The 27,933-nt window shown below is 38.9% G+C and overlaps 1 protein-coding gene across 3 annotated transcripts; it reads right to left on the reverse strand.

Annotated features, from left to right (window-relative positions):
- Nucleotides 1–747: 747 nt before the first annotated feature.
- FAM174A (family with sequence similarity 174 member A) lies at nucleotides 748–27,107 on the reverse strand. Of its 3 annotated transcripts, XR_004354579.1 has the most exons (4): nucleotides 26,808–27,107; nucleotides 23,219–23,353; nucleotides 23,002–23,114; nucleotides 19,453–19,933 (listed from the first exon to the last, which is right to left on the reverse strand). XR_004354579.1 is itself a non-coding variant. In XM_032675982.1 (3 exons), the coding sequence occupies exons 1-3, from the start codon at nucleotides 27,092–27,094 to the stop codon at nucleotides 845–847; spliced, it is 456 nt and encodes a 151-aa protein (XP_032531873.1). In that variant the 5' UTR covers nucleotides 27,095–27,107; the 3' UTR covers nucleotides 748–844. The 3 variants fall into 3 exon arrangements, 2 of the variants coding, with proteins under 2 accessions (XP_032531873.1, XP_032531874.1); XM_032675982.1 differs by lacking the exons at nucleotides 19,453–19,933; nucleotides 23,002–23,114 and adding an exon at nucleotides 748–878; XM_032675983.1 differs by lacking the exon at nucleotides 23,002–23,114.
- Nucleotides 27,108–27,933: the final 826 nt, after the last annotated feature.

Here is a 27,933-nt window from a genome sequence, read left to right on the forward strand (position 1 = left end):
AAGACCTTTAAAATCATTAAGTCCAACCATTAACCCAGCACCACCACCATGCTCACCATTAAACCATGTCTTCAAGTGTCGCATCCACACATATATTGAATGCTTCCAGGAATGGTGACTCCACCACTTCCCCGCGCAGCTTAATTCAATGCTTGACAACACTTTCAGTGAAAAAAATTCTCCTAATATCCAATCTAAATCCTCCTGGTGTAGAGAGGCCACTTGAGGCCACTTCCTCTCTCTCATCCGGTCACCTGTAACCTGGGAGAAGAGACCAACCTCCACCTGGCAACGACCTCCTGTCAGGTAGTTGTATAGTGTGATGACATCTCCCCTGAGCCTCCTTTTCTCCAAACTAAACCACAGATCCCTCACCTGCTCCTCATCAGACTTGTGCTCAGACCCTTACCCAGCTCCACTGGCCTTCTCTGGACTTACTCCAGTACCTCAGGGTCTTTCTGGCCTGGAGGGGCCCAAAAATGAACAAAGCACCTGAGGTGTGGCCTCAAAAGTGCCCAGTACAGGGGGACAATCCCTTTCCTGCTGGCCATACTATTTCTGATCCAAGCAGGATGCCACTGGCATTCTTGGCCACCTGGGCACATGCTGGCTCATGTCCAGCTGGCTCTGGTCCAGCACCCCCAGGTCCTTTTCCCCTGGGCAGCTTTCCAGCCACTCTGTCCCCAGCCTGTAGCACTGCCCAGGGTTGTTGTGACCCAAGGGCAGGACCCGGCACTTGGTCTTGTTGAACCTCATGCAATTGGCCTCAGGTCATTGATCCAGCCTGTCCAACCCTTCAGCAGAGCCTTCCTGCCTTCCAGCAGATCAATACTGCCTCTCAGCTTCATGTTGTCTGTGAATTTGCTGAGGATGCCATCCTGAAATGACAGGAGAAAAAAAGGGAGAAGCTCATCAGAATACAGCCAGTCTGAAGAATCAGCACAATGAACTAGCAAAACTAACCTGACATTTTTAGAGAGTTTAATCAGTAGCTCATAGGCTGTGTCACAGGCAGTGTATGATCAACCTTTCTCAGCAACATCACTTGCGTTGAATTTTCAAATACCAGACAATCTTTGGTAGCAGTAATCACTTTCAGGTGACATTCAAAGAGCAAGAAAAGCACTGGCAAGCCTCAGTAAGAGAACCTGGGGTGACAAAGATGAATGAAAAAAAATCAAAGGATACAAAGACTTGTGGAAGGCTGGAACTGATAAATGCAATCAGCTTTTTTGGCACAGAAGGGAAGGAATTTCTGTTTCTTTCTCAGCCTCTAAGTTGCATTCTAGTTTGCCTATCTCTGAACAAACCATAACACAGACCTTTTCAACATTTCTGCAAGAAGTTTTTCATGTAATTGCTGTACAGGTTTATGTATGTGCCAGACATAACATGACAGCAGAATCTTTGTGCATATTGCTGAGTAAGCAATACAAAAGCACAGTCAGAGAGCCAAATATTTTCAAGAATAATGCAATTGTCTTTGTCTAAGAAAGGTGAAGAGTTGTGTTACTATTGAAGAAGGCTGTACACTTTGAGGGATGAAGGGAAGGAGAGAAAGAGAATGGGTGAAAAAATATGAGCTAAGCAGGATCTGCAAAAGTCGTAGGAAATGCCACTAAATGTGGAAGCATAAACGATATGTTATAAAGTGATTTGTTGCCTGCAAAAGAAATTATAGGGGCAAGGATAGAGGAAAAAAACATAACTATAAGAAAGAGTATGCCCCTTCTGTATGTAAACACACATACACACAGAGGAAGAAATGCCAATACCCATATTTCCCATCCTCGGGGTTTTCCAGCATCTGTATGCTCCTCCATTTTTCAATTACTAGCCCAATGATCACAGCTGAGGTGGCTGTGTGGCCAGCACTGAGGGAGAGAAAGGAGGAAACTGTTTTGCCTGTGTGTTACTCTGCTCTGTGTTTTTCTGTAATGATTTTGTCACCTCATCTTCCACCACAGGCAGATGCAGCAAAGAGAAAGAGAAGTGAAAAAACCCAATAAAGTTCCAGATATCTCTGCTGCCAAGCACATATTTTAGTTGCTTATTCAGCTCTATTTTAGTATTTTATGGTTAATGATTAATTTTTCATCTGGGAGCCTGTTTAAACTCCTTCACAGCTATCTATGAATAGGTCTATAGCTAGGTTTTTGTAACAAAAGCAACTATAATTGGTTTTAATAGAAAGTTCTTTTACTACAGACAGACATGTTTGTTAAACCTCTACCTCAGTTCTCTCTTAAAAATTTGAGCATCAGTATCACAATAAGAGTTGATTTTTTCTCAAAATCTATTGGCTATTTAAGTGCCTAAATAGGAATGAAGATTTTCTTAAAGTCTAGTTTCAGCTATGCAGAGCCAAACAATGTCTAGGTTTATTGGAACCAGAGGATCAAGCTTGTGCAATCAAAACCTCAGACTTGCCTTTAGTAATTGAATGTCATGAAAACCTCCTCTAGGCTTGTACTTCATGGAAAAGAAACCGACTTGTGGAGCTTGGGGGAAATAAAATTGTTGTCCAGGTTATACAAGGGTGTTTTGCTCTTCAGAAATTTCTTGTACCTACAAGAATTGTTGTTCTTTCAGATTAGGACAAAATTGAAAAAGATAGGTATTTTGCAGATGCCAATATGCTCTAAACTTATTTTTCATAATTGACTGAAATTTAACATATCACTACTTTAAGAACAGTTGAATATTTGGCTCATTATTTCAAATGAAATTTCAAATGTAATTAAGATCTAAAATGGAAGGGCAAATGCCTATTTGACACTAGAAATTTTGTTTCATATCAGGAATTGGAAAAAAGAGTTATATTTTTGCTTGCAAAGAAAATAAGGGGTATAAACATTTATAAAAATAGAAAACATTTTTTGCTGAAATAAACATTTTTCTATGTAATATTTTAGCTTCAACAGGTTATATTTTTGGCTAGCAACATTTCCAAACTAATACTATTAGTCTGTAGTGATGGGTACTGACTTCTGACACTTGGATCCTCCATAGTGCTCCCTACATTGAAATATTTTGACAAGTGTCTCCATTGATTGAATATTTCTCTTCCATCAAAGTAGAGTAATATTTTTTCTTCATACAAAAATTTGATAGATGCAAAACATCTGTTTGAAACACAACCATACTATTCTGACCCATACTAATTCCTGAACTATGGCTTAAAATTGCCTGGAGACTATAAGATTATTAACTGATCTGAACTGTCTCATCAGTGGCCATCAGGAACATGACACATTCAGGTAAGTCTAGGAGGTAACAACATTTCTAGAGAATATTTAATATAATATTGGTTTGAGCCCTTGATATTTTAAAAGCTACAGGATATGAGTGATAAGTATCAGGTTCTGAAATTTACTAACTTAAATATTCTGAAAATGTGTTCATAGCCAAATACCTTCATTCCATGTAAGCACTGTAATTTCCTTTGAAACTGTACACAATAACTTGTGTGGACTTTCAACAATCTCTAAGCATAGATCCCTTATTCCATTCCTCCTGACTTGATAATAGCACAAATACATTAACATGGAAAGATTCAGTGACTTTGGTATGATATATACTTGAGACAGTTCCCATATTTATAAATCTATACGAAGAACATACAGATAGCTTGTGACCTTGCTGACAGTTAGGAATAAAAATTCCAGCTAAAATCCTTAATATTCTTGTAAAGATCCAAAGAATTCAGCTGCTCTATTTAAAAACTGTTCACCTGCATAGAAGCACATTGAACCAACACACTGCTGCAATTACTGTGAAATACTCTGTAAATACCCAACCAGTGAGGGTATGTTTATTGCACAGAAGCATGTGAGGCTTACTCATGACTGGCACTAGTTTTTTCATTTTAGACAGCTGCCAATGGCCTGAGATATAAGAGACTTCTCTTTGGAAATTTCTCTTCCAGAGGACTACATGTGTCACAAAATTGATACACTTCTCCTGAGAGGAGCTGACCTAAGTACTGGTGTTTCTTGCAACTCAGAATCATAGAATCACAAAATGACTTGGGTCTTTATCTCAAAGGATAAAATAGACAGCCTCTCATTTGCAGCACCTGGATCCTGTCTGAAATCCATTAGGAAGGGTGGTGTCAGCAGTGATGCACCTTGGAAAATCTTCTTGCATTAAGGAAGGGATCTTATGGGAACCAATGAGATGGAAAATGACTATTCTACATCTGGTATCAGAATTCACAGCACGCATTGTCTACAGGACTCCTTACCTGCTTTGTTTTTCCCTTGGACACCGAACACATTGCATTTCATGTAACAAAATTTAAGCAGCTATGACGATCTTTCCTTTAGTCTTGATTTCCAATTTTCCCCTTCCATTTTTATAGACATAGGGCTGCCCTCTTCCACTAAATCTTTCATCCTGGCACTTCTTCAGCCTCCTTCGTCTCTGGATTCTACCTCCAAGGGCACTGAAGGATCTGAGAACTTTGATTTTCTCTACCCAAGCTGTCACTTCCTGTCTCCTGCCCTCATTGTTTTATCGTGATTTACTCTGTAGCCAGAAAGGAAGACATTAAAGTGCAGCTACACCTATGCTTCATATACCAGTAAAAAAACCAAAAATTGGTAAGAGTCTCACAGAATTTCAAAATTTCCAAAGCTTCCCCTAGATTCAGGCAAAACTGTGTCTTCTGTGTACTCAAGAAACAGCCTAACCATATTTCCCATGGATAGAGAGGCCAAAATTAAAGAGGTTTAAAAGGATGTATGAATCATATGATCATAGTCATTAGTGTAGTCTGTTTGAGGACAAAGGTACTAAAACCATTTTAGTTCACATTTTTATTACACTACAGAGTCTATCAACTCACCGAAATTAAGTGAGATTGTAAATGGTTTCTTATGTGCAACACTGGGTATGAAATAGTAATTTTAGAGCCTGAAAAATACCTGCTTCCCAGGGTTTACTCATTTATATCCCATTTAGATGTTAGCTTAGGATCATGAATGGCAGTCAAGAATCCAAAGGTCAAAATATAAGAGTGATTAAGGAGTACAAGAAGCTGAAGACCAGCTAAATGCTGAGAAGTGAGAGGATAAGAGAGAAGAAATCACAGTTTAGAAATGGATTAACAATGAATGTCAGTGCAAAGAAGAAACAGGCAGAGTTCAAAGCAGTCACGAAACTCAAAATGCTGGACAAAAAATGCAGTGTGCAATCAATGATACCGCTATGCTAATTTAACTTTTATTTTCTTGTCCCTTCATTTTGTTACCTTGACCCTTCCTGGCTTGGGGAAGAGAAGGCTGAGGGTGACTTGATAGGAATCTACAGATCGCTCAGGGCAGGAATTGCAGGGGCAGGCACTGATATCTCTGGTGACTAGTGACAGGACACGAGGAAAGGGAATGAAGCTGCATCAGGGGAGGTTCAGATTGGACATTAGGAAAAGGTCCACTGAGACAGTGGTCGGTCACTAGAACAGGCTTCCCAGGGAAGTGGTCACAGCACTTGGTCATATGGATCAGTTTTACGTAATCCTGTGAAGTGCAGGGAATTGCACTCAACAATCCTTATGGGTTATTTCCAACTCAAGATATTCTTTGATTCTATGATACATCGGATTCTATTTCCTACCTTTTTCTAAAAGTTTAGTTGTATTTCTCTTTACAAACAATCAAAAGTTCTTTCATTTGCAGATTTTATAGAGTAGTAACAGAAGTAGTTATCATCTACATATCAGAATGATATGTTTAGAAATTCTATTCTGGTGTCAAATATAACCAATCACATTAAAATAATTGCTAACTTTGTGAATTAAAATAATAGCATATATTAACTTGCACATTAAGTAAGAATACTAGTGTACACTAGTTGTATAGAGAATCAGCTGTATTCAAGGTATTTAATTTATTAATTACTATTTTCCTCAGTGAATTCCTACCTCTGTCTTGGGTTGCACAACCACCAGTACACATCACTTAGTAAACTTTACAAACTTTTACAAAAGCAGCAGTACTGAACTTATAAAAGCAGTTCACACAAGAAGACGTGTAGGAGATCAGGTAAACAAACTAACTGCAAGCAATTGCAAAAGAACTGGAAGGTATTTGTCCTGACTAAAAAAATGTATTGGTTACTTCGGGTCTTCCAATTGTAAAAGAAAGACTTTGGTAAAGAAACAGAGAGTTTTTAAACATGTACCTAACTAGAGTAAGCAAAAAATGAAGGAAGTTTCAACAAAGAACTTAGATTGCAAAGAATTGTGAAACTATAAGCAATAGCATATTATTTAAAAGATAAGAGTGGATATTTTTAAATAGGAGTCCAGAGTGCACTACTAGAATCTAAATACAATGATGTGGTCATTCAGATTTGGGCACTACTCAGAAGGATTTTAAAAATATGTACTCCACAATTTTGACTGTAAAAACTTTTTTTTGAGATGTAAGATCATAGATGCTAAAATATCGCATGTAAGTTTCTTTCTTTCTGTCCCTAAAAAAATAAGGCTACAGAAGGCCTAATCTCATCATGATCCCAACTGAAACTTGATTCTAACTTTCCTAGCCTGATCTAGGATGTCAGCAAGGTTAATTCCATTTTAGTTCTTTGCATCCATTTTTCTCTACTTTGACATAAATGAATGAATGATGAGAAATCACCTACAACACTATTTCCAGAAACTGAGTTTACTATCACAGTCCAAACAAAAGAAATCAATACAACATATTCTAGTCTTAAAAAATACTGATGATATTTATAAAAAAAAAGCATTATCACACAGTAAAGGATTATAACATATGTGAATAAAAAGCTTTTTTAAAGCAGCAGACAGTGAAAAATATTTACTTTCAAGGCCACATTTCTGATACATGGTCTGTTGAATTTTACATAGTTCTCTTAATTTGTTTCACAAACACAGTAATCACATTGTTGGGTGTTTTTCATATGCAGTCTGGATGAATAAATAGATTGATTAAAGATCCATTGTTACAATATGAAGTAAAGTTTAACAGGTTGAAAAGAAGGTAGAATGAAGGACAGACTACTGCATTACTTACAGTAACTTATAACTCTGTTATGACAAGATTCAGCCATGCCTGCCCATCAGCTGGAAAAAGGGCATCATGTCAGATTTTAGTGCTAACAAACCTCTTACAACTGAGCCCATTACTGACAAATATCTACTCATTTACTGCTTAAGTCATGGAGTAGTTATTTTTAGTCATAATTTCAAAATAACTATACTTGAAATACATTGAGTATTACACTCATAATGTTTACTCAAGAATACTTTGAGTAGTCAAGTATATAAATACTCAAGTACACCTGCAGTACTGCCTCCAGCCCTGGAGTCCCCAGCACAGGAAGAACACGGAGTAAGTCCAGAGGAGGATCACTTAGATGATCAGAGGGATCGAGAACCTCTCCTATTAGCAAAGGCTGAGAGAATTGAGATTGTTCAGCCTATAAAAGAGAAGGCTTTGGAGTGACCTAATTGTGGCCTTCCAGTACCTGAAGGAAGCCCACAAGACAGATAGAGAGAAACTTTTTACAAGAGCATGTAGTGACAGGAAAAGGGGGAATGGCTTCAAGCTGACAGTCAGTTTAGATTAGATATTGGGAAGAAATTCTTGACTGTGAGGGTGGTGAGGCACTGGCACAGGTTGCCCAGAGAAGCTGTGGATGCCCCATCCTTGGAAGTGTTCAAAGCAAGGCTGGAGGGGGCTTGGAGCAACCTGGTCTAGTGAAAGGTGTCCCTGTCTATGGCAGGGGGCTAGAACAGGTGATTTTCAGGGTCCCTTCCAACCTGAGCCGTTCTACGATCCTATGATTTTATTTTAATACATCGGTCAATATAATTCTGTAAGTAAAATCTATCTTAGCTAAGTGTAATGGAAATTATTGTTCTCCTCATCCTTCATACCTAAAATATATGGTGACTTACTTCTAGTATCTACTTATTCTCTGCTATATAGCAAATTCTGGTGTGAATTTGGAAAACTCATTCTCCTAGTTCTAATGGAAGGCAGTCCTGCATTTTACTTGATTCTACTGGAAGGCAGTCCTGCATTTTACTTGATTGTGTCCTTAGCAGCTTGAAAAAAAAGTCCTTTCACCTGAATATTTCATGCCACTTTCAGCAAAAGTTAACATTATAATTGGTTTTGTGCATCAATGTCAAGTTGTAGCCATCTGTCAGAGACTCCATTTGTTAACAAATTTGAAATCAGAATTTACACTCAGGTTGATAACTGTGTCTCCAAACAGAAGAAGGAGCTATTGGGAGCCCTACCGTTGCACCTGGGGCTCTTTGGAGGGTTTGGTGCTCCTCATTCCTCCCCCCCAGGTCCTGGTGAACTCCTTGAAACAGAGCGCTCTGGGCTTGATGCTTAGTGCTGACACCCTGTGGCCAAGGAAATTACTAAGGAAGATCCTTAAAATTTATATGCTATTACACATCAGAATAACAGGAAATCAAGGAATAATTTTTAATGTGAGGGGAAAAAAATGTTTATTCCCCTGGAGAATTAAATCATGTTTAATTAAAGGAAAGGAAGGAAGACTTAGCCAAGGAAACCTTGAATACCAAACAACAAACACAAGTTGTTAAACACTGAAATTACTTAAACCAAGTATTAGTAAACATGCATTGCAATTATCTCACAAACTCTGGTTGATCTGAAAAGTGGACTTCTGTATACACATCCCTTTTCAGGGATCAACTTCCTTTCAGGAGGATTAAGTCACTAGTGATTTTAATTCTTGGCTATCCACTATTTCCTCCTGCTGTTGTGGCCTAAACGCTGCTGCTCAACACTTCCCAAATCTTCGTTCACGAAGCCTAGCCATGATGATGATGTGGCCTAAAAGACAAGCAGAGCTGAAATTAACTGAGTTTGGTTGTACCTTCTGCAGCTTAGGAATCCAAAGTGTTTTCAAGACCTCTGAGTGCTGGAAGTCTAATGCCACCTCTCGGTTTAAGCTCTTCTCACTTGCAGCCACTCTGGCTCAGTCCTGCTAAAGTGTTGTGTCTGTGTTCACATTCGAGCCAGTAGGACCAACAAGCATTACACTCATACATGCAAATGGGAATCCAGTTCATTGATTTCTCCTTGGTTTTGCCCCAGACACTGGCAGTTGGGGGGCAGGACTGATATGTTGAAGCTATTTCCCCCTGGTTACCACCTGGTCCCATAACTTGACTTTTAACTCAGGCCAAGGGTTGCACAGATGTGGGTAGGCTCAGCAGTCTCCTCTGGAATCTACCATTAATAAACTTCCTGTTAGTTAGTTTCTTAGGCATTATTGAGAAAGTTATTCCTCACTCAGAATAAAAATAAACCTTTCTTATTGTCATATTTCATTACTTATCGAAGTATAACTACACTCGTTAGACATACATTCAACAGAATCAACTTCAGCAGAGGAAGACCAAGCCCAACCATCTAATTTGTATTACATGGTAAGACAGGACGTATCTTTCCCTAATTCAGAAAAGATATCTTACTTAAAATTGACCCTTAAATGAAGGTTTTACATTCTTTTATTCCTCCTTCATTAGAAAAAAAAATAAAAGGAAAACTTCTGCTCTCACTTTTCTTGAGTGGAAGATCAGAAGAGTTTAGACTAGCAAATAATTCATGATTTGCCCTACCTGATGCAAAGTTTGTAGCATTTGGTAGTGGACTCTACATCTTGTAGCCATAAACTGAAGATGCTGCTTCTTCCTGTCTATTTTCTTGTCTGCTTCATTTACTTAGTTTCTAAGCTCTTAGTCTGTCACATTTATTTGTAAGCAAACCAAATACTAATGTTGGGAAGGAAGCAAGCAGAGCACATAGCTGTAACACAGCAAGATAGACTGCTGACATGTATCTACTACAAGCAGAAGTAAAGCATATCCTCAGAGAGAATTTAAAATTTACAACTGCAGATAAATGGTTCCTTCAACCTTTTGGTCTGCCAACCACTAAATTCCTGCCGTCAGCCTCAAGAAATTACTACTGAATTCTAGATAATTTATGCATATCACAGATCCAGATTTGTAACAGGTTATTCAAAGCAAATAAATTCAGAATTAGTTTCTCTTAGACAATGAAGTAAATCGAAACCTGTAGAAAATGTACTCAAAAGACTGTTTTTATTCCTTGAACACATCATCTCATACCCCTATCCTCAAAGAAATCCCTTTTCCTTCAAAAAAATATTTAATAAATTATCCCCCTTCCAAAACAACTGCAAGTTTAATTTAACAGTTCCTAAGTTCATTCTCCTATTTTTTCCTCCTGATTACTAGCTCAGTTCTCCAAAGACAAACAATTTTTCTTTAATCATAGCAGAAGAAAGTTGCCCCACTGTGCATGTGCACTGCAATACAGCCCTTAATTACATAATCAGAAAGTATTCTTCCCAAAAGACCCTGCTTCATTCAGCACACCAGATGGAGTACAATCAGCGAATGAACCGGGGATACATGACGATAAAAGATCTATGTGTTTTATTTCAAGATTAAAAGGAAAAAGAAAAGGAAACAAAACTGAACAATGCTCTACAGAAACTGATTCCAGCCCAGACTCTGCCACTGAGTTTCCAGGTGATGTTAAACACATGTTTTAACTCAAAATTTTTCCAGTTTGTCCTTCACTATGTAGTTCTCATTTGCTGGTCAATCAAATGAAGATTCTGGCTCTGATCTGTAAAAGTTCTTACAACATGAAAATGAAAAAAGTAACACATGCTCAGAACATATGAAATGCTTCAACACCCTAGAAAATAATTTCTAGCTATTTTAACCGAGGAAAACTTACTGAAATCAGTAACATTTTTGTCTCTCACAGTCTCAGTACCCTAACTACAAAATGGGAATAAGAACTTCTGGTGTTTTATTCATTTGAAGGCCTAAGACACAATTAGCATGAGTGTCTTGGAAAAAAGCCAAGAGAAATGTAGTCGCTCTTTATGTAGAAAAACATTGGAATTCAGAGTATGGCCTAAGTCATGCCAATGTGTGAAGAAAATAGTACAATTAAAGTCTTTATTTTCTTCACCCAGCAGTAAACAAGGAAAGTCCTGTGGGGGGGAAAATGAGATACAGTCAGCAATATTGATAAAATCATTTTGTTTATAGATAAGAACTAAAATAAGGTTGCTCAGAAAATCTGAATGATACTTTCCAACATTTAAGCACTTGATTTTGTATTGTAACTTCAGCTATTTTAAGTGCTTTCTATGACAGAACATAACAAGTGTCAGAGAACTTCTGTTTGAAATACACTCTATATAAAGATTCATGATCAGTTCTCAACTAAGCGATCAACTACAATATTGAAAAAGTTTAGATTTAAGATTAAAAAAAAAAAGTGTAACCCAGACCATTGTAATTCTATGTAAATGAAAAACAGTAAAAAAAAAAAAAAGAAAACCAGACTTCTGATCAGGAAGAAGACCAAAAAAAATCCCTTAAGGTAACACTAAAGATTACTTGAAACAGACATTACAGAATTCATGTAAAGATTTCCATCTGTCTTAAACACAGACTCATATCAAACAAGAACCTTCAAGCAAATTAAATTCATTTATTTTTGAAGATATCACTGAATTTGATTGTCTAGCGAAACCTGATCAAATTTTTACTTCAATATAAAGCAAAGAATAATGTTTAACACATCATGTAGCTGAATTTTTGATATTGTATCCTGCCATTAAATATGTAATTGCAAATTTTAAGTTGAATGAGTGTTCCTCTTTTTGGCACACTGAAGCATATAACCTTCTCAGTATCTGTTGAGGAACAAGTGCAATCAAAGTGCTTCGCAAGTTCTTCATACGAAAGTCATTTCCAAGTTCTTCATATGACTAATTTAAATATATCTACTTCAGAGTAAGACAGAACATTATGGTCTGTCAAGTTTCACTTAGTTCTACTAAGTAACACATAATTTATTGACATAAACAAGGTATGGTGTCTGTCTGCATACACAGGGAATGGCTTTGCAGTAGCCTGACACAGTTACCTGATCTTTCCAAACAAACTGGAATTTCATTACTGCTATTTGAAATGCTCCAAGATAAGCAGAGACATAAGACATCAAGTTAAATCCAGTTGACCTCTGTGGGAATTAAGTATATGATTAAGTGCTTTGATAACTTTGCTTGTTTAATTTAAGTAAGCGTCAATATTAATGCATAGTAAGAGCATCGTAAGGCAGAGCTGTGAGTAGAGCAGTTATTCTGGAGTTAAATATGCACACAGCTTGTTAATAAACTGTATCTTCTCTTAGTACACTGTATTGAGAACTAGAAGAATCTATTTCAAATAGAGCTCAAGAGGGAATTAAATACTTTGTAATGAGACATAGCCATCATTGCTTTTTCGCATCAAATCTATATTTGAAATGAAAATATTATCTGCCACTTGTCTGAGCTGACATCTATATATAGAAGGTGCTTGGTTACAAAGATGCATTCACCTTAAAAAAAAAAATCTGTCACAAATACAAGACATGACTTATACAACTGTCCTGTTTGCACATGCCCGAGTGACTGTGTCTAGGTCAGCCTGCCACTTTAGTTCAAAGGGTTTATTTAGTCTACACAGTTTCATCTATATGCATACAACATTCCCATATGGCAGGATTTCAATATATCTTCACTCATACCTACACTAATAAACCACAGAGGGATCACTAAATCAAGATTTAAGACATGAAGAAGGCATGATTTAAAGCAAAAATTACAAGATTTGCTCTAAGTTCGGCAAGTCTGTTCTGGGCCTCTTCTCACTACCAACTCATCAGCTTCTCTCTCATCTATGATATGTTTTTTTAAGCTCTGCCTGACGTTTACCTTCAATGTCCACACAAACCTCACTGAGTCAGTATGGTGCACCAACCTATGACTGACAAGGTGGAGGTAGCTGAGATAGAGCTTTTACCAAGTAGAACTTCAAAAGATATCTAGTAAAGCACAGGAGAGTCTGCAACAACTTGGTCAGTGAAGAAAAAAAAAGATTAAGCTGATGAGTAGTTTTGAGTTGGCAGTTTCTGAGTCTACACCCACCATAGTTAAAAAATTACAGGTATACAGGCTGATCCCTGCAACTTCTTTAGCCATAAATTTCTGGGTGCAGGAGGTTACACTCCTGAGCCAGTTTTTGAGCTGGTGGTGTGTTCAACTCAGTGAACTCCATTTTCTGGGCTTTGGTTGCAATCGTGAAGCAGGCAACACTAATCTCCAAGGGATGAGCTGCACAGCAGTTCAGTACTGCAGAGTTCACGTAGATGCAATGATCTCAAGCAGTTATCTCACGCTGGCACCTACTCCAAACATGGGGCATCAACTACAACACTGTCAGCAGGACTGCCTTACCCTTGTTGCTCCAGTGGCTAACATTACTCCATTTCCAATCATCAAAGCTACTGGAAATAGTGGATCCTTAACTTCTGCCATGTAACCACGAACTGGGCCTTCAGGCATCCCCTACACACCAGATTTGCCTTCTGCACTGGCAGGATGATCATGATCTGCTGCATACTTTATAATTCTCAAGAGAAATAGTAAACCATCCAAGCTGGTATCTTGCAGGTTCCCTTTGTTTCTGGACAATGATCCTCCTTAAGAGAGCATCTCATAGGAAGGATATGTCTCATTGTCAGCACTTATTAAACAATGGAAAAGAGCAGATTTGTTGAAACAGGGAGGAAGGCAGACATCATCTCTGCATGATAACTATGCAAGGTTCATCTTTCCATTCATTTCATGGCTCCTCAAAGGCCTCTTAACATTTCACATCACTCTATCCCATTTCATTATTTTCAAGTTATGTGGACCCAGCCTTTCTTTCTCAAGAAGCTAACAGAAGAACACGTAACATAAAAGACAGTATTTATATGTCACAGAGAGGAAATTATGACCTTTCCAAGACAGAAAACTCATATATTGTAACATGCAACTACTTTGTTGCTTCATCAAGTGCCCAAAGTGTACATAAATTCACAATAAAAAGTGAAGAAATATGTTGACAGCACTTCATCCATGTTCCATTGACAGCTGTGCAGTGAAGGGTAGTGCCTTCTTGCGTTAATAGGATCAGCTCACAGAGCTTGCCTGCTTTGTCAATCAGTCCTTCTTCACAGCAGCTTCACTGCATGGCTGGAGGGGCCCACTTGGGAAGTCACTTGAGGAAAAAACCACTAAGAATCCTAAATCAAACATGTTTCTTGAGTGCTTGACTGGTAAGGAAGAGGAAGCCCGGCTGATTAGAGTTCAGTTTGGCAGCTGCTGCTGAAGAGAAGTCCATGCTGACTGACAACAATTAAAGAAATAAGAGGGTTGGACTACCGGTCAACTTAGCCAAGGAGTCAGTAGAAGAGTGTTAGGTAGTATATTCTGGAAAGAACATTTTACTATTTGGCAGCAATCCCAACAAGGTGGGCACTTGGCTTTGGTGAGTAAAATAAGTGGATGGATGCTCTGTCAGTGATGACAGGATACCTTCTGTGCCAGATGTAACAGTGACATTATTCAGAAATACCCTTAGGATAAAAGCTTGTGACCCCTTTTGGTTTTGCTGTTGTTGGTAACAAAATACCACTTCTCTGATTTAGGCAATACAGGCTGAACGTTAACTCTCCTATATTTCTGCATTAGGAGAGAGAAACTATCATCTTCTTCCCACAACCACCGACACTCCTATGAAAGTCTTGCAGGAGTCAGTAGTTTATTTCATAAACTTCAAGACAGTACAAGTAATTAGAAAATATTACTTTGCCATGCTAGTAAAGTTCTTATAGCACACATACTTCATCTCTATGACCTCTTACTGAGATTAAATAACAACTTGGGTACTAGATTTCTGATTACTAGCTAGGGAGTAAAGAGACATGTACACCTCAGAGGCCTTGCTGCAGAATTTTTTAAGGGCATGTTATGTTTCAATGCATTGTCACAGAGTACCTCACAAGTCTGCCATAAATATTTCTACGATCAATGTCAAGAAGATATGATTTTGAAGTGTGCAAAGGACATTGTTGGCACATGCAACAGTGGTCATTACAGTACATTAACAACCCAAAATGGTCTTGTTGGTCAAGGGCTAAGCTTGTACAAAATATATGCTCTCTTCTTTCCACTGTCAGTTGCAACTTTGCTCTGAAACATAAAGGAATTCATATTGCTTCCTCTACATACAAGGCTGCAGACCACTGTCAGTCTGAGACTTTAAATATTCTCTGAACAAAATATTCAAATTGAATTCTGAAACTATTAAACTATTATTACCTTGCCATTTAACTAGAAACAGATTTTAAGAAGCTGCAGATTTAACTTTGCTAAATAAAAGATACTCACAGTTGCCTTCTTGTGTTTTGCTTACTGGAGAATGGAACTTGGGTTTGCTGTGAGAAATTAAACAAAAGAAAATCCTAAATGTTGCATCGGGATTTTGCTCTGAAATGTCATATTCAAGGCAAGTCTCACACTTGTATAGGTACTTGGTGTTGAGTATAGGTACTTTACTACAGTGACTATTAACACTTTGCACTCAAAAGCACAGCTGAAGTGACAGAACAGTGACAGCTGCAACATTACCCAGCTAAAAACCCAAAACTCAAACCCAAAACTTTGCAACCTGCGTTTTTCTATGATAATTTTGTCCTTTTATGATTTTAGAAAGAAGACAAAACTGAATCTAACACGGGAGTTTTTATTTTAATTTAAAATTTTAAGCATTACAATTTTGTTTCTTATTTATATCTAGGCCTGTAAATGGGCAGAACAATATCTACAGTGTTAAAAACTGAGGAAAATATTTCCATTTCATAGGTAGTAAGAACAGATATATCTGCACCAAAGACAACAGAGTTTATATTCAAACAGCAGAATAAACAACAATATATTTTATAATTAACAAGATTTTCATATATCCTACTTCAGCTTTCTTTTTCTTGAAATTTACATCAACGTAAGTGAATTTAAGCATTTTTCTTCCAGAATGGTAGAGTTGCCAATGTAATCAATTAAAATCCTAATCACTCTCTTCTATTTATATCCAAAAGACTATGAATACTTTCGTTAAATCAATATTGCACACTGGCATTCAGATATTTCATATTCTGTCAGTGGAAAACAGGTAACACTGGAGCCAGAGGCACCACAGCTGCTCAGGCAAATGAGCCCTGATCTTACAGGACCTCTGGGAAAATGAATGCTGTCGTGTCCTAGCTTAGACTGAACAAGCTCTAGACTGTCCATCCTGCTCGAAGATATAAAGCAGATGTGTAGTTACTCATATTTAATTTAGAACCCTATTTTCTGCATTTACTGTCTAGTACTAAATGGTTCTGAAGCTGCTACAAAATCTAAGACTCTAAATCAATAACAGTTATAAATTGAAAATATGGTAGCTTATCTTTTAAATGGGTAGGGGAGGAAGGGAAATGATTTATACATCTCAAGGCTGAAGCTATGATAGCTGCAACAACCTGTGTACATGTTTTCATCACCATATAATCACAGAAAGACAGAATCACAGAAGCTGTCAGTTGACTGAAAGCTGGCAATGTCCCAGTTTTCAAGAAGGGCAAGAGGGATGACCCTGGTAACTACCGGCCTATCAGTCTCACTTCAGTGCCTGGCAAAATTAAGAAGATTATTCTGTGATCTATTGAAAAACACTTGAAGGACAACACAGTCATCCATCACAGCTGGCACAGGTTCATGAGGTGAAAGTCCTGCTGGACAAACTTGATTTCCTTTCATGACAAGGTTCCCCATCTCAGTGATCAAGAGAAGCCAGTTGATGTAACCATCTGTTACAGTAAAGCTTTTGATACCGTCTCCCACAATATCCTTCTGGACAAAATGTCCAGCACACACCAGGATAAACACATCATGTGGTGGGTAAGGAACTGGCTCACAGGTCGGGCCCAAAGAGTTACAAGTGAATGGGGTCACATCATAGTCACAGTCATAGTGACTGATCACTAGTGGGGTTCTGCAGGGCTCCTTTTTAAGCCTAGTGCTCTTTGACATCTTCATAAACTGCCTGGACCCAGGACTGGAAAGAATACTAAGTAAGCTTGTCCATTACAGTAACTTGCAAGGAAAGAAACTGAGCATGCTTTGCTTAGACAAGACAAAGATGAAATATAATGATCTTGAAAGAAGTGGCAGATCTGCAACAGAACAAAGCACTTTCTATCATTCACTGTAGCTTAAGTGTAATAGGCTTAAAATGACTAAAAACAAGATGTAGATTTCATACCAGGAAAAAGAAAATTAAAAATCAATCTGCTAGAAAGGATAGTTAAACTTTGATTTCACAACCTACCAGAACTTTCAGAAATACCACAATAATGTTGATATATATTTTTCTACTTTGATTCAGTAGGTATCTCCATACAACTATGTTTTCTGCGTTTAAAAAGATGAGGGGCCTTTGGACTCCATCAGCATTAACTGTATTTGATCTGAATAGAAATCCACATAGTCACAAATCTCTTTTTTGACAGTGGCTAAGGTGGGTTCAAGGAGTAAGATCAGTGCAAATATATTGCACTGTCCCTGTGGAATCTCCCAAGTTATAAAACATTTGTGGCATACAGACCTTTGAATAAAGTGATCTCTTGCAGAAGTCTGTGCAAGTTTAAACCCCCTAAAACTAGGATTTTCATAAAGATTCCTCATAAATACCATTTATCTTACTTATAAGCGTTCTTTCCAGATTTTTTAAGAAAAAGTTGTGGAAGGAATAAAGAGTTGTTTGTTAGAAATGAGTAATTCTTTGTACAATGCATGATCCAGTCAGAGAGCTGTCAGAACTGACACTGACTTTTCTTTAAAACATGAACAACGAAAAACTTGAGTGAGAATGTGCACTATTTCATCCTCCGTCTTTACTGGTCAGGTTTTCTGAAGCTGTTATGAACGAATCTTTGTTTCTACTAAACTGAGTGAAGCTTAGGGAAATCAATAAACAAAGTGCTCGTTACCTAATTTGATATAAATAAATATCAAAAGGATCTCTGGCTAACTTTTGGGTTATGCCCTATGTCCAATCTGAATTTCACCTTCATTTCCTTACCTAATGAACTATCATTGGTCACCAGAGAGAGGAAATCAGCACCTCCCACTCTGCTGCCACTCTTGCTTGCTGTCTTCTCTTCTCCAAGCTGAACAAACCAAGTCACTTCAGCTACTTCTTGTACGTCTTGCCTGTGAGACCTTTCATCTTTCTCTGGACATACTGCTCAAAACAGAGCAGAGTGGGACAATCTGCTGGCAACTGACCAGCTGGCAATACTGTGCTTGATGCCCCCCAGGACACGGCTGGCCCTCCTGGCTGCCAGGGCACTGCTGACTCAGATTCAACTTGCCATCAACCCAAACGCCCAGATGTTTTTCTGCAGCGTTGCTCTCCAGCCTCTTGTCCCCCAGCTTGTATGTATTATTACCGCATCCCAGGTGGAGAATGCAACACTTGATCTTTGTTAAACTACATGTGTCTGGTGATCATCCTGTCCTGTAGTCTTTTCGGATCTCTCTGCAAGATCTCTCTGTCCTTAAGGGAGTCCACAGCTCCCACCAGTTTAGAATTGCCAGTGAATTTACTTAATGTACATCTAATTCCTGTGTCCAGATCATTCACAAAACATTACACATATTGCATTTTGTGTAAAGCACACTGTCATGAGCATCCAAAGGGCTTATGCCAAAAACATAAACCTTTTGGTTTATATTCTTCCAATTGAGGAAAGCAGGGAATCACTTTCAAAAGGTTTCAGGATTAAAGAACCTCCTCTGTATCTCTTAATAAAATCTTGAACTTATCCATTCACCCTGATAATATCTTTAAGAAATCTTTAAGAAATCTCCTTGGTTTATCATGTCTTAGAATAAGAATGTTTCAAGATGTAAGCTAAACAGAGTGCAAGCCACTGAGTGATGAGGAACTGTGCACAGAGAAAAACTACATAAAAAAAAAAAATCACACAAAAATCTCACCACAGAACCGGGTCAATTTTGCAGGGGGTTTAACAGTTTAAAATTTGGAACAACTTCAGCAATAGTACCATGAAACAAAACATCTATAGTAAACAGCAGTCTTTTCTAAAACTATGAAGCACTGCAGTCACACTGTGTCTTTTGAGACCTAAGTCTTTCAAATGGCTTATATATTAAGAGTCCAGTTTAGAGTTACATAATATTTAGTATTTTACCAAAGGTTTATCTCTACTTCACCACAGATGATCTCACAAAAAAAAAACCTGACTCAACAGTTGTAATCAGCAGTCTTAACAGCAAGATGTTGCAATACTATGCTTTAAATTATTATATTAATATCCTTTAAAATGTATAGTGTGGAAGTATCACGCTAAATGGTAGGAACACTGTAAACTTTTCTTTATTTGTTCACTGAAGTTCACACAAAACATATTAATTCAGTTTAAAAAAAGTCTCAACACAGAAGGCAGTAGTTTGTTTTTTTATTTGTAAACAGTAAAGCATCTCCCCAATTAAAATTAAGTTCTAACAATTCTGAGGAGTCCACAGTGGTTATATTTACTTACAATTTAGTATCAGAAAAAAAATAAAATTAACATTCCAGATTACTGTAGGAAAAAAGTGTATACCACACTTAATGGCATACAAGATTTGTAACAAGCAAAAAAACCCCTGTTTTACAAGTAACCTCCCTTCCAAATAGGTTTTTATTTTAGTGCAGTTAGCACTCTCTCCGCATAGGCTATACATTTAGAATCCTCTATATACAAAAAGGTACAACAAATTGGTACATTACTTATTGCAAGAAATTAAGGATGCCATAATATACACAAATTAAATTAGCCCCCCCCCACTTGCATACCCTCTTGCTTCTTATTTCTCCCATGAAGCAGTCTCCTTCTCTGGTTCTAAGATTAAGTTCTTTCACTGAAAGGCACGTACTTCTCTACAACAGAAGAAACAGATGCATTAATCCGAAATGCCCTGTTTCAAGGGGAAATTTAGCCTACATTTTTGAAGATTAAACATTATGAAAGAGCCAAGAGAGACAAGACATTTTATTATTAAATTTGCCTGCAAAAGCTCTTAGTTACCATAGGACTGTGAAGCAAAGTGCCACAAAAACTGCATTCATTTAAACCTTCCAAATAGAGAGATAGCTCATTGACGAAAATAAAAAGGGATTTACCATGGTGAATGTATTTCTGAACTTCCAAGGCTCCTGAGTTCCTATTGAAACTTTGGTAAGTCTAACAAAAACAGAGTAAGTGCTTTTCCTTGTGCCTTGCAGCGTGAAGTAAGTAGTTTCTGTGTGAAGTCATTTAATGAGGATTGTAAACAACTAGTGTGATATAACTTTGAAAAACAAAGATGTGATATGAGTATACCGTACCTCAGTTAACATGTATGTAAAGCTGTATTGTGAGAAACCAAGGTTTAGAATTTCCAACTTGGACATTTAATAGTATGCTATTGAACAAAATGACTAAAACATCTGCTCAGGTAAACTGCCCCAAACTGCAGCAGCAGAGAGATTAGGGGCATGGTGATGGTAACAGTGGGAGTACCCTTAAACTACACCTGTGTTACAACAGGGGGCACTGGGGACTTTTTTTTATACAACTCTGAAAGAAAATAGCAACACTGGAGAAAACTGTATCTGGACACCAGTACACTACTACTTTAGGACAGAAGCAAGTTTCTCTGCCTAGTCTTGGAAAGGTCATATAAACTTATCAGCTAGCCCAGAAGTAGCCTATAGGAATTTCTAATAAAGCATTCTGTGCTGTAGACCATCACCTTAAAAAAAGTTTGATTGTTTCAATAAAGAAAAATGAAAGCAGAGTGGATACCACAAACAGGTCATAAAGAAATAAAGAAAAAAGACATCTATAATTTGATGTCAATAACAAATTTATATGAACATGCAGATTAGAATTTCCTGCAACTACGTTCAGTTTTTTAGTGCCTTCTATTATGAGTTATGAGGAAAAGAAACTTATGCACTGAATAAGCAAATTGTTGATGATAAGTTAGGCAAAACTGCAACTGTTCTTTACTCAACAAAGCACTAAACCCAAAAACCACTAAGGGCCTCTCTTTGTTGTTCTCTAATCATTTGCTCCAAGCCTGACTATATATTTACGCTACCTTAAAAAACCCCAACCAACTCTTTCTCTGAATTACTGCTAACGTCAGGACAAAGTGTAACGACATCTGAGAATATTTGAGTATCATTTTCATCAAGTTGTCCTCAGTGACTCTCTGATTATTTACGTATTTTGTACTGCCTTTGGTCATTCTTACTTAAGCAGTGACATGAAGACTTATTACTAAGCTTCAATGCAGATGCAAAAGACTTAGTTGAAACAAGGGGAAATGAATTAACTTTAAAAAGTACCTTCAATTAAGGTTAAAAAAAAAAATTCAAGTACTCCCTCTTTCAAACTTTCCTCCCAGCAATGCCCTTGCCTTGCAAAATTCGGACAGCACTTTATCAAGCTGTTCTACAGAGATTTGTGGAGTGAATTCACATTGTTAAGCATTGTTTTCCTGCTGCACATGAACAGTTTCAAAATAAAAAGTAACTCTTAAGATTTTAAGAGCTTCTCCCTATAAAGGAGAACACCACAAGATCTCAATATACAGAAACAGAGTATATTCACAGTCTTGACTAAAAATAACTGAAGCCCATTTTTTCTCAAGTTCCCAGTATCAAAATAAGGACTTTGATAATTTAAGCACATACTTTCTCAGCGATATTGAAACAACAGTTTAGATACTTCTACAATGAAATACTCAAATGAATTTTTTTTCTCCCTCAGACTGAAGTGTTTAGAAAAGTACAAGGAAAAAACCAAAAATCAGAAATCTGCTCTGAAAATTGTAATTGTACAATACTATTTGTTAATGATGACACTATTATTGTGATGGTACTTCCTACTAAACAATATACTCAATACTCCTGCAAATAAACATTTATAAAGAATATCATGTTAATTGGCCATCAAATACCTCAAAGTCTAGTCAGTATGCTGAATTACAACAGAATTTAAGAGATTTAAGGAAGACATTGAGGGAATTCCTGGATACAGTGTGACAATTATACTGGAGCAAGACTAGTAACATGGGATAACTATAAGAGCCACATGATTCTGTAATACAGAGGAACACTAAGTGTAGATATTCCAACTAATTTATTCTAGTGTGCAGTGGAAAAAAAACCAGAAAGACAGACTTTGACTTATGAAAAAAAGTTAATCAGAAAGATTCCCCCTAAGGAGACAAAGTTAAGAGACTGAACCTTTCACTTCAGTTTCCAGAACTGCACCCAATGTTATTTCCTGACAAACAGTAGAACACCTTACTATACCAGTACTTCTAATTCGAGACACCATGTATTGCATCTGTTGAATTGTTCTGCTTGAGACTTATTCAGTCTAACATTAAACAGTGTGATTCAACTATTTGCTGTGACTGGCAGAATTCATCATTTATACCTTCTGGTACTTGACAGTAGTCCTCACTATGAAAATACTATCAATTTTTTTTACTCTATCTTGATATGTGCAGTGTGGTGGCAATTACTCAAAAAGAAAAACTTTTAAGTCTGAATTGGGTAAATTTAAGTTTGAATTGATCATAATCTTTAAGTGTAAGGACAATACAGAAATAAAACCAAATTTGAAGACAATAAGGAAATATAACAAAATTTTCCTCTATCTATGTAGTTGCAAAGAGTGACCTAAAAATATGAGCCTTTAAGTGCAGCAGTACCAAATGTAAAACTTCGTTCAAGATCATCAACTGCTGACTACTTTAGCAATGAGAATGCAGAATGAAGCAAAGCTGCTTGAAGCAGAACTCACAGGTGAAAATACGCAGGAAAACCTGAGGAGCTTCAAAACAAGAAAAAAAACTAAAAAAAACTAGGAAAGAGAAAGGTAAAAGCTAGTTGTTGACTTTAACGTAAGCTTCAATAATGACACTGTATTTTTAACAAAAATATCCTACCTTCCTCTCCATTTCTCTGGAATTCACATGCTGAAGACAAATGGTGCTTATCTTCTTGCCCACTAAATTCTCGCCCATTTAAAATTCAAGTGATCTTGACATCCCTTCTCCAACTATGCATACGAAACACAGTAGTGAGCTTTCTCAAAGAAACTGCTTATCACCCACACTCCTTCACTTCTATTGCTAGAAGTATATATGGGTTCTAAATACTAACCTTCGAGGATGATTGGCATCAAACAGTGTTGTATCATCATCATCATCATCTTGCTCTAATGGGGTCAGCTCCATGTTTTCTATGTTTGTGTCCAAAACTCCATATCTTCGGGTTTTTCTGTTTCGCCTTCTGAGCCTGAAAGGTATTTTAAAACATTTAAGTTACAGGAATATTTCTGTACTTTCTACTTCAATAATTTAAGAAAACTATTCCTTAAAATAGCTCTATATTGATATTTAGTATAAGTTTCTTAAAATTTATAAGTGACGTGTAAACACTCTGCTCTGTGAAATTCAGAGGGTAGACAATTTTAAGAGTCAACAGTTTACATGAAATGATTAAGGCCAATAAGAATGTCATCTGTAGTTTTGTACAGAATTACTGCATTGAATACAAAAAGCCTACATAGGCACTTGGCAGCTAAATGTAAGAGCCAAGTAAAAATACATGCAAATGTATACTTCTAGCAGGTCTAGCAGTGAGAAAAAATTGCCTTGTTACATATTCTCTATGTGTTTTATGCATCTGTAAAGAACAGCTGATCAAATCAGAGAGAAACGAAACAAAGTTATAGCAAAGGTGTAACACAAGCTATAGGTGACACTGAAAATTTTTATTATAATTTGTGCAGTCTTTTATGAATATCAAGTAAAACATTGTTTATACCTACACTTCAGAATAAGAGAGAACTTGTAGAGTCAATGCCTTGTATGCTTCACAAAACGCGGAAGGAAGAGGCAGTGACTCACGTTTCAGATTAAGGCACAGTGCTTATCACAGACACACTGACAGTTTACATCTGCTTTTCTCACTTTCTGGGGCTTTGCTGCACGGGCCCAGATCCCATGTGAGCCCCCACACAACGAACTCTTCCATCTGGCTTTTCAGAACTACTCCTGCACACATGGAACAAGCCTAGCCTAAGATCCAAAATTCAGATCAGCAAACATTGTGCAGAGCCACCTGTTTACAGAATGCTGATGGCCACATTTTACCATTTTTCCTTAATGGGTTAATATGGAATGTGAGTTGGTACTGTGAGTCAAAAATAACCTAAGACAGCCATAGCAAATGTTCAGATTGCAGATAATGCAAAAAAAAAACTCATCACAAAGCTGGCACAGATTTCTAGATTCAAACAAATCCTTTTGAAAAAAGGATAAACTAATCCCTTATGACACGAAACTTTCTCTATATACCAATTAGTCAAAAGACTACAGCTACAAGAATACTGGAGATGCTTATGCAAGATTCACGTACAGTCATAGCTATGACTCTAAAGCAGTGTCCTGACTTTTAACAAAATCTAACTTAAAATCCTTTACCCTATGACTGTTTTAGAATTCAATTGTTCAGTTGGAAAGGACCTACAATGACCATCTAGTCAACTGCCTGATCAATTCAAGGCTGACCAAAAGTTAATGGATGGTACTATGATATTGTCCAAACGACCCTCTCCCTAGGAAGCTCTTTGACTACCATATTGGTAAAGAAATGCTTCCTGATGTCCCATTTATATCTCCCCTGGTGACCCATAACGTCAGCCCTCAGGCCTTCTTTTCTCCAAAACAGACAAGCCCAAAGTCCTCTGCTGCTCCTCACAAGACATGCCTTCCAGCCCATCCACCAGCTTGGTTGCCCTGCTCTGGTCATACTGAAGTGCTTTACTATTCTTCTTAAATTGAGGGGCTCATCATTGCACACAATAGTCAGTGGAAGGCCACACCAATATTGAACAAAGGGGGACAATCCCCTCTCTTGACTGGCTTGTTGTGCTGTGTGTGATGCATCTGGGATGCAATTTGCCCATGCTGACTGATACTGAGCTGACCATCAACCAGCACTACCAGATCGTTCTGCAGGGCTGCCCTCCAGCTAGTCCTCTCCCAATTAATACTTGTGTTCAGTGTTATTCTGGTTCAGCTGCAAACTCTAGCATTTGTTCTCATTAAATATCATGCCACAGGTGATTGCCCAATGCTCCAATCCATCCAGATCCCTTGAGAAAGCCAACTGCATCTCCCAGTTTGGTATCATCAGCAAACTTGCTAATGGCACATTAAACTCCAGCCTTCAGATAAAAATATTGACCGGAATCGGCCCTAGAACTGAGCTCTGAGGAGCACGACTGGTGACTGGCTGCAGCTCTTCTCTACAACCCTTTGAGCCCTGTCATTCCACCGGCTATTTACCCAATACACCATGAACCTGCTCACTCCACAGCTTGACAACTTGTCCAGGAGGGTACCGTGAAGGACAGTATCTAAAACCTTACTAAAATCCACAAAAACTACATCCACTGTCTTCCCTTCATCCACTGAGCAGGTCACCTGGTTGAAAGGCTGCAAAAGAGCCCTGAAGTTTTTATGTCTGATAGCAAGACATATGTATTCATCCCAAGAAAACCTTTCAAAAAACAGAGATGTGTGTACTTAGACCTTGTATTTCTTATATAACTGTTGCAAAAATTTTTCATATACAAGTTCAAATTCAAAAACACACACTTCAACTATTCCTAATTTCAAAAGCAAGATGCAGCAGAATTACAGAATAATGTGAGGCTTAACCTTCCTGTTTATGGTGGCACCTAGAAGACAGTACTACAGTTTCAAGTGCAGAACTGCCAACTTCCTATTGCCAAAACTGGAATGTCAAGGAATTACCACTCATCCAGAAAATAATGGCAGTTGATGAGAGTTTTTCTCTTCAGCTCCTGCAATGGCAAGCTTTTATTTACTCACACCTCCAAATCCAATGGGCTCCTGTTAGGAGAAACACTAACACTGAGAAGTGCTCTTGTCTACTCTTACTCCCTTAAAAAAGATTATGAGGTTTCCTTTTAGGTATGATAACAAGATATGCATCCTACACAAAAATAAGACTGAAGGCTTCTCAAGAATGACCTGTAAGAGTTATGGAGCAATCACAATATCCCAGTTTACTGTACATGCTTGTACATGCCACACACCACCTTTCGACTGCCTTTCTGGAATAAGTGATGCAAATACCAGGCACAATAATCACCAGCATAACTAACTACAATGAAAAGTACATAGAGAACTTGCTGCATAATTAATGTGCTTTATGCATAACCACAACATTTGGGCCTTGCCTGGAAGAGTTTCAAGTTAAAACACGACAGAGACAAGTAAAACTACAAAGACAAAAAAAATACAGTCACAAATGGTGTACTTAACTGTATGAGAAACATAAAGGCTGGTAGTGCAAGCTTTTTAAGGGCCCTTTCCATAAAAAAGTACAAAATAAGTAAGTTTACTGTGCAAGAAACCATAAAAGAAAGATGTTTACTGAGAAAGACGGGGAGAGGCACAAATTCGGCAGCTTAGCGGGTCAGAAATTTGCAAACAGGTCACAACCTGCTGGAGAAAGTACAAAATTAAATTCAGGTGGGCTGATGGACGAAGGCCACTGGGGGAGCACAGGAGGGGGTCGGAAAGGCCCGGCACTAATGCGCTCCTACCCAAGCCCCACCGAGCTCCTTCCCGCCTACACGGGGGAGGCGGCACCGGGAGCTCCCCAGCGCTCCTGCCCGAGTTTCCCCCAGCCGCCCGCCCGCTCCCGCCCTCACCGCACGGTCCGGATCACGAAGTAGACGATGAGAGTGGCGCTCGCCAGCACCAGAACGGACAAGGCGCGCTGGGTCATGGGCTGGCCCTGCTCGGGCGGCGCCGACACCTCGGCCAGGCGGCTGCTGCTGCTGCTGCTCCGCGTGGCGGCCCCGCCGGCCGCCTCCGTGGGGCTCGGGGAGGCGGTGGAGGCGTCTCGGGGCCGCGGGGCCGCAGCCTCCCCGCAGCTGGCGAGCAGCAGCAGCAGCAGCAGCCCCGCCAGGAGGCCGCGCAGCGCCCGCAGCCGCATGTCCCACTCGTCCCGCCCGGCGCGGCCCCGCAGCGCGGCCGGGCCCCGCCGCCTCGGTCCGGCCGCCGGAAGCGGAAGCGGCCAGGACTGCCCGCCCCGCGGGGAGACTCCATGGATTTCGTTGGGACCCGCCCGCTGGGGATTCCGTGGATTTCATTGGAGATACCTTTTTTCCGGGAGTGGCCAATGTCGCTCCGGGGCTACTCGGAATGTAACCGGATTTAAGGCAGATTTTATTTTTTTTAACTGATCCCCCTATTTTAGCCTAATTCTGTCTACGTGCGAAAGAACGGAAATTTTATAACTGAGTTAAATGAAAGCAGGAAAATTCCCAGCGTCACCCTTCCCGAGGCTGTCTGGCATGAGCATTCCCAGCGCCAGAGGCTGTCACTGCTGGGACCGAAGCACCTTGACGGCGGGCGGTTCCAGTGATCAGACTGGAGCCCCTTTGGCTCTCTCCAGATGCTCGAAACCAGCATACAAAGGAATACTCCCTAGTACTCACAAAGACTCTTAAAGAGTCCTCCTTTGTACCCGGCTTGCGGGCATCATTCCCCATCTAAATCCCACACGGTCGGACCAGGTTTCCTCCCCGCTTTGATGCCAGGTATCCCATGGCAGAGGCCCAAAATCTCGTTCATTCGCGGCGCAGTCACGTGGAAACAGCCTGAGCTGGTGCCTTCGATGAGGGACCCGTCAGCAAAGGAACTGCCTTTTATCCCCTTACAGTCCTCTCCCTGTCGAGTCCTCTGCTACCGATGTGTCTCGCAGTGTCCATCCACCTGCTGCCACCGCCGGTCTCCGTGCGCTTCGTGCTCCCACCCGCAGCTTGACCTGCA

Source organism: Chiroxiphia lanceolata, chromosome Z (assembly GCF_009829145.1).
Source record: "Chiroxiphia lanceolata isolate bChiLan1 chromosome Z, bChiLan1.pri, whole genome shotgun sequence".
Taxonomy (NCBI): domain Eukaryota; kingdom Metazoa; phylum Chordata; class Aves; order Passeriformes; family Pipridae; genus Chiroxiphia; species Chiroxiphia lanceolata.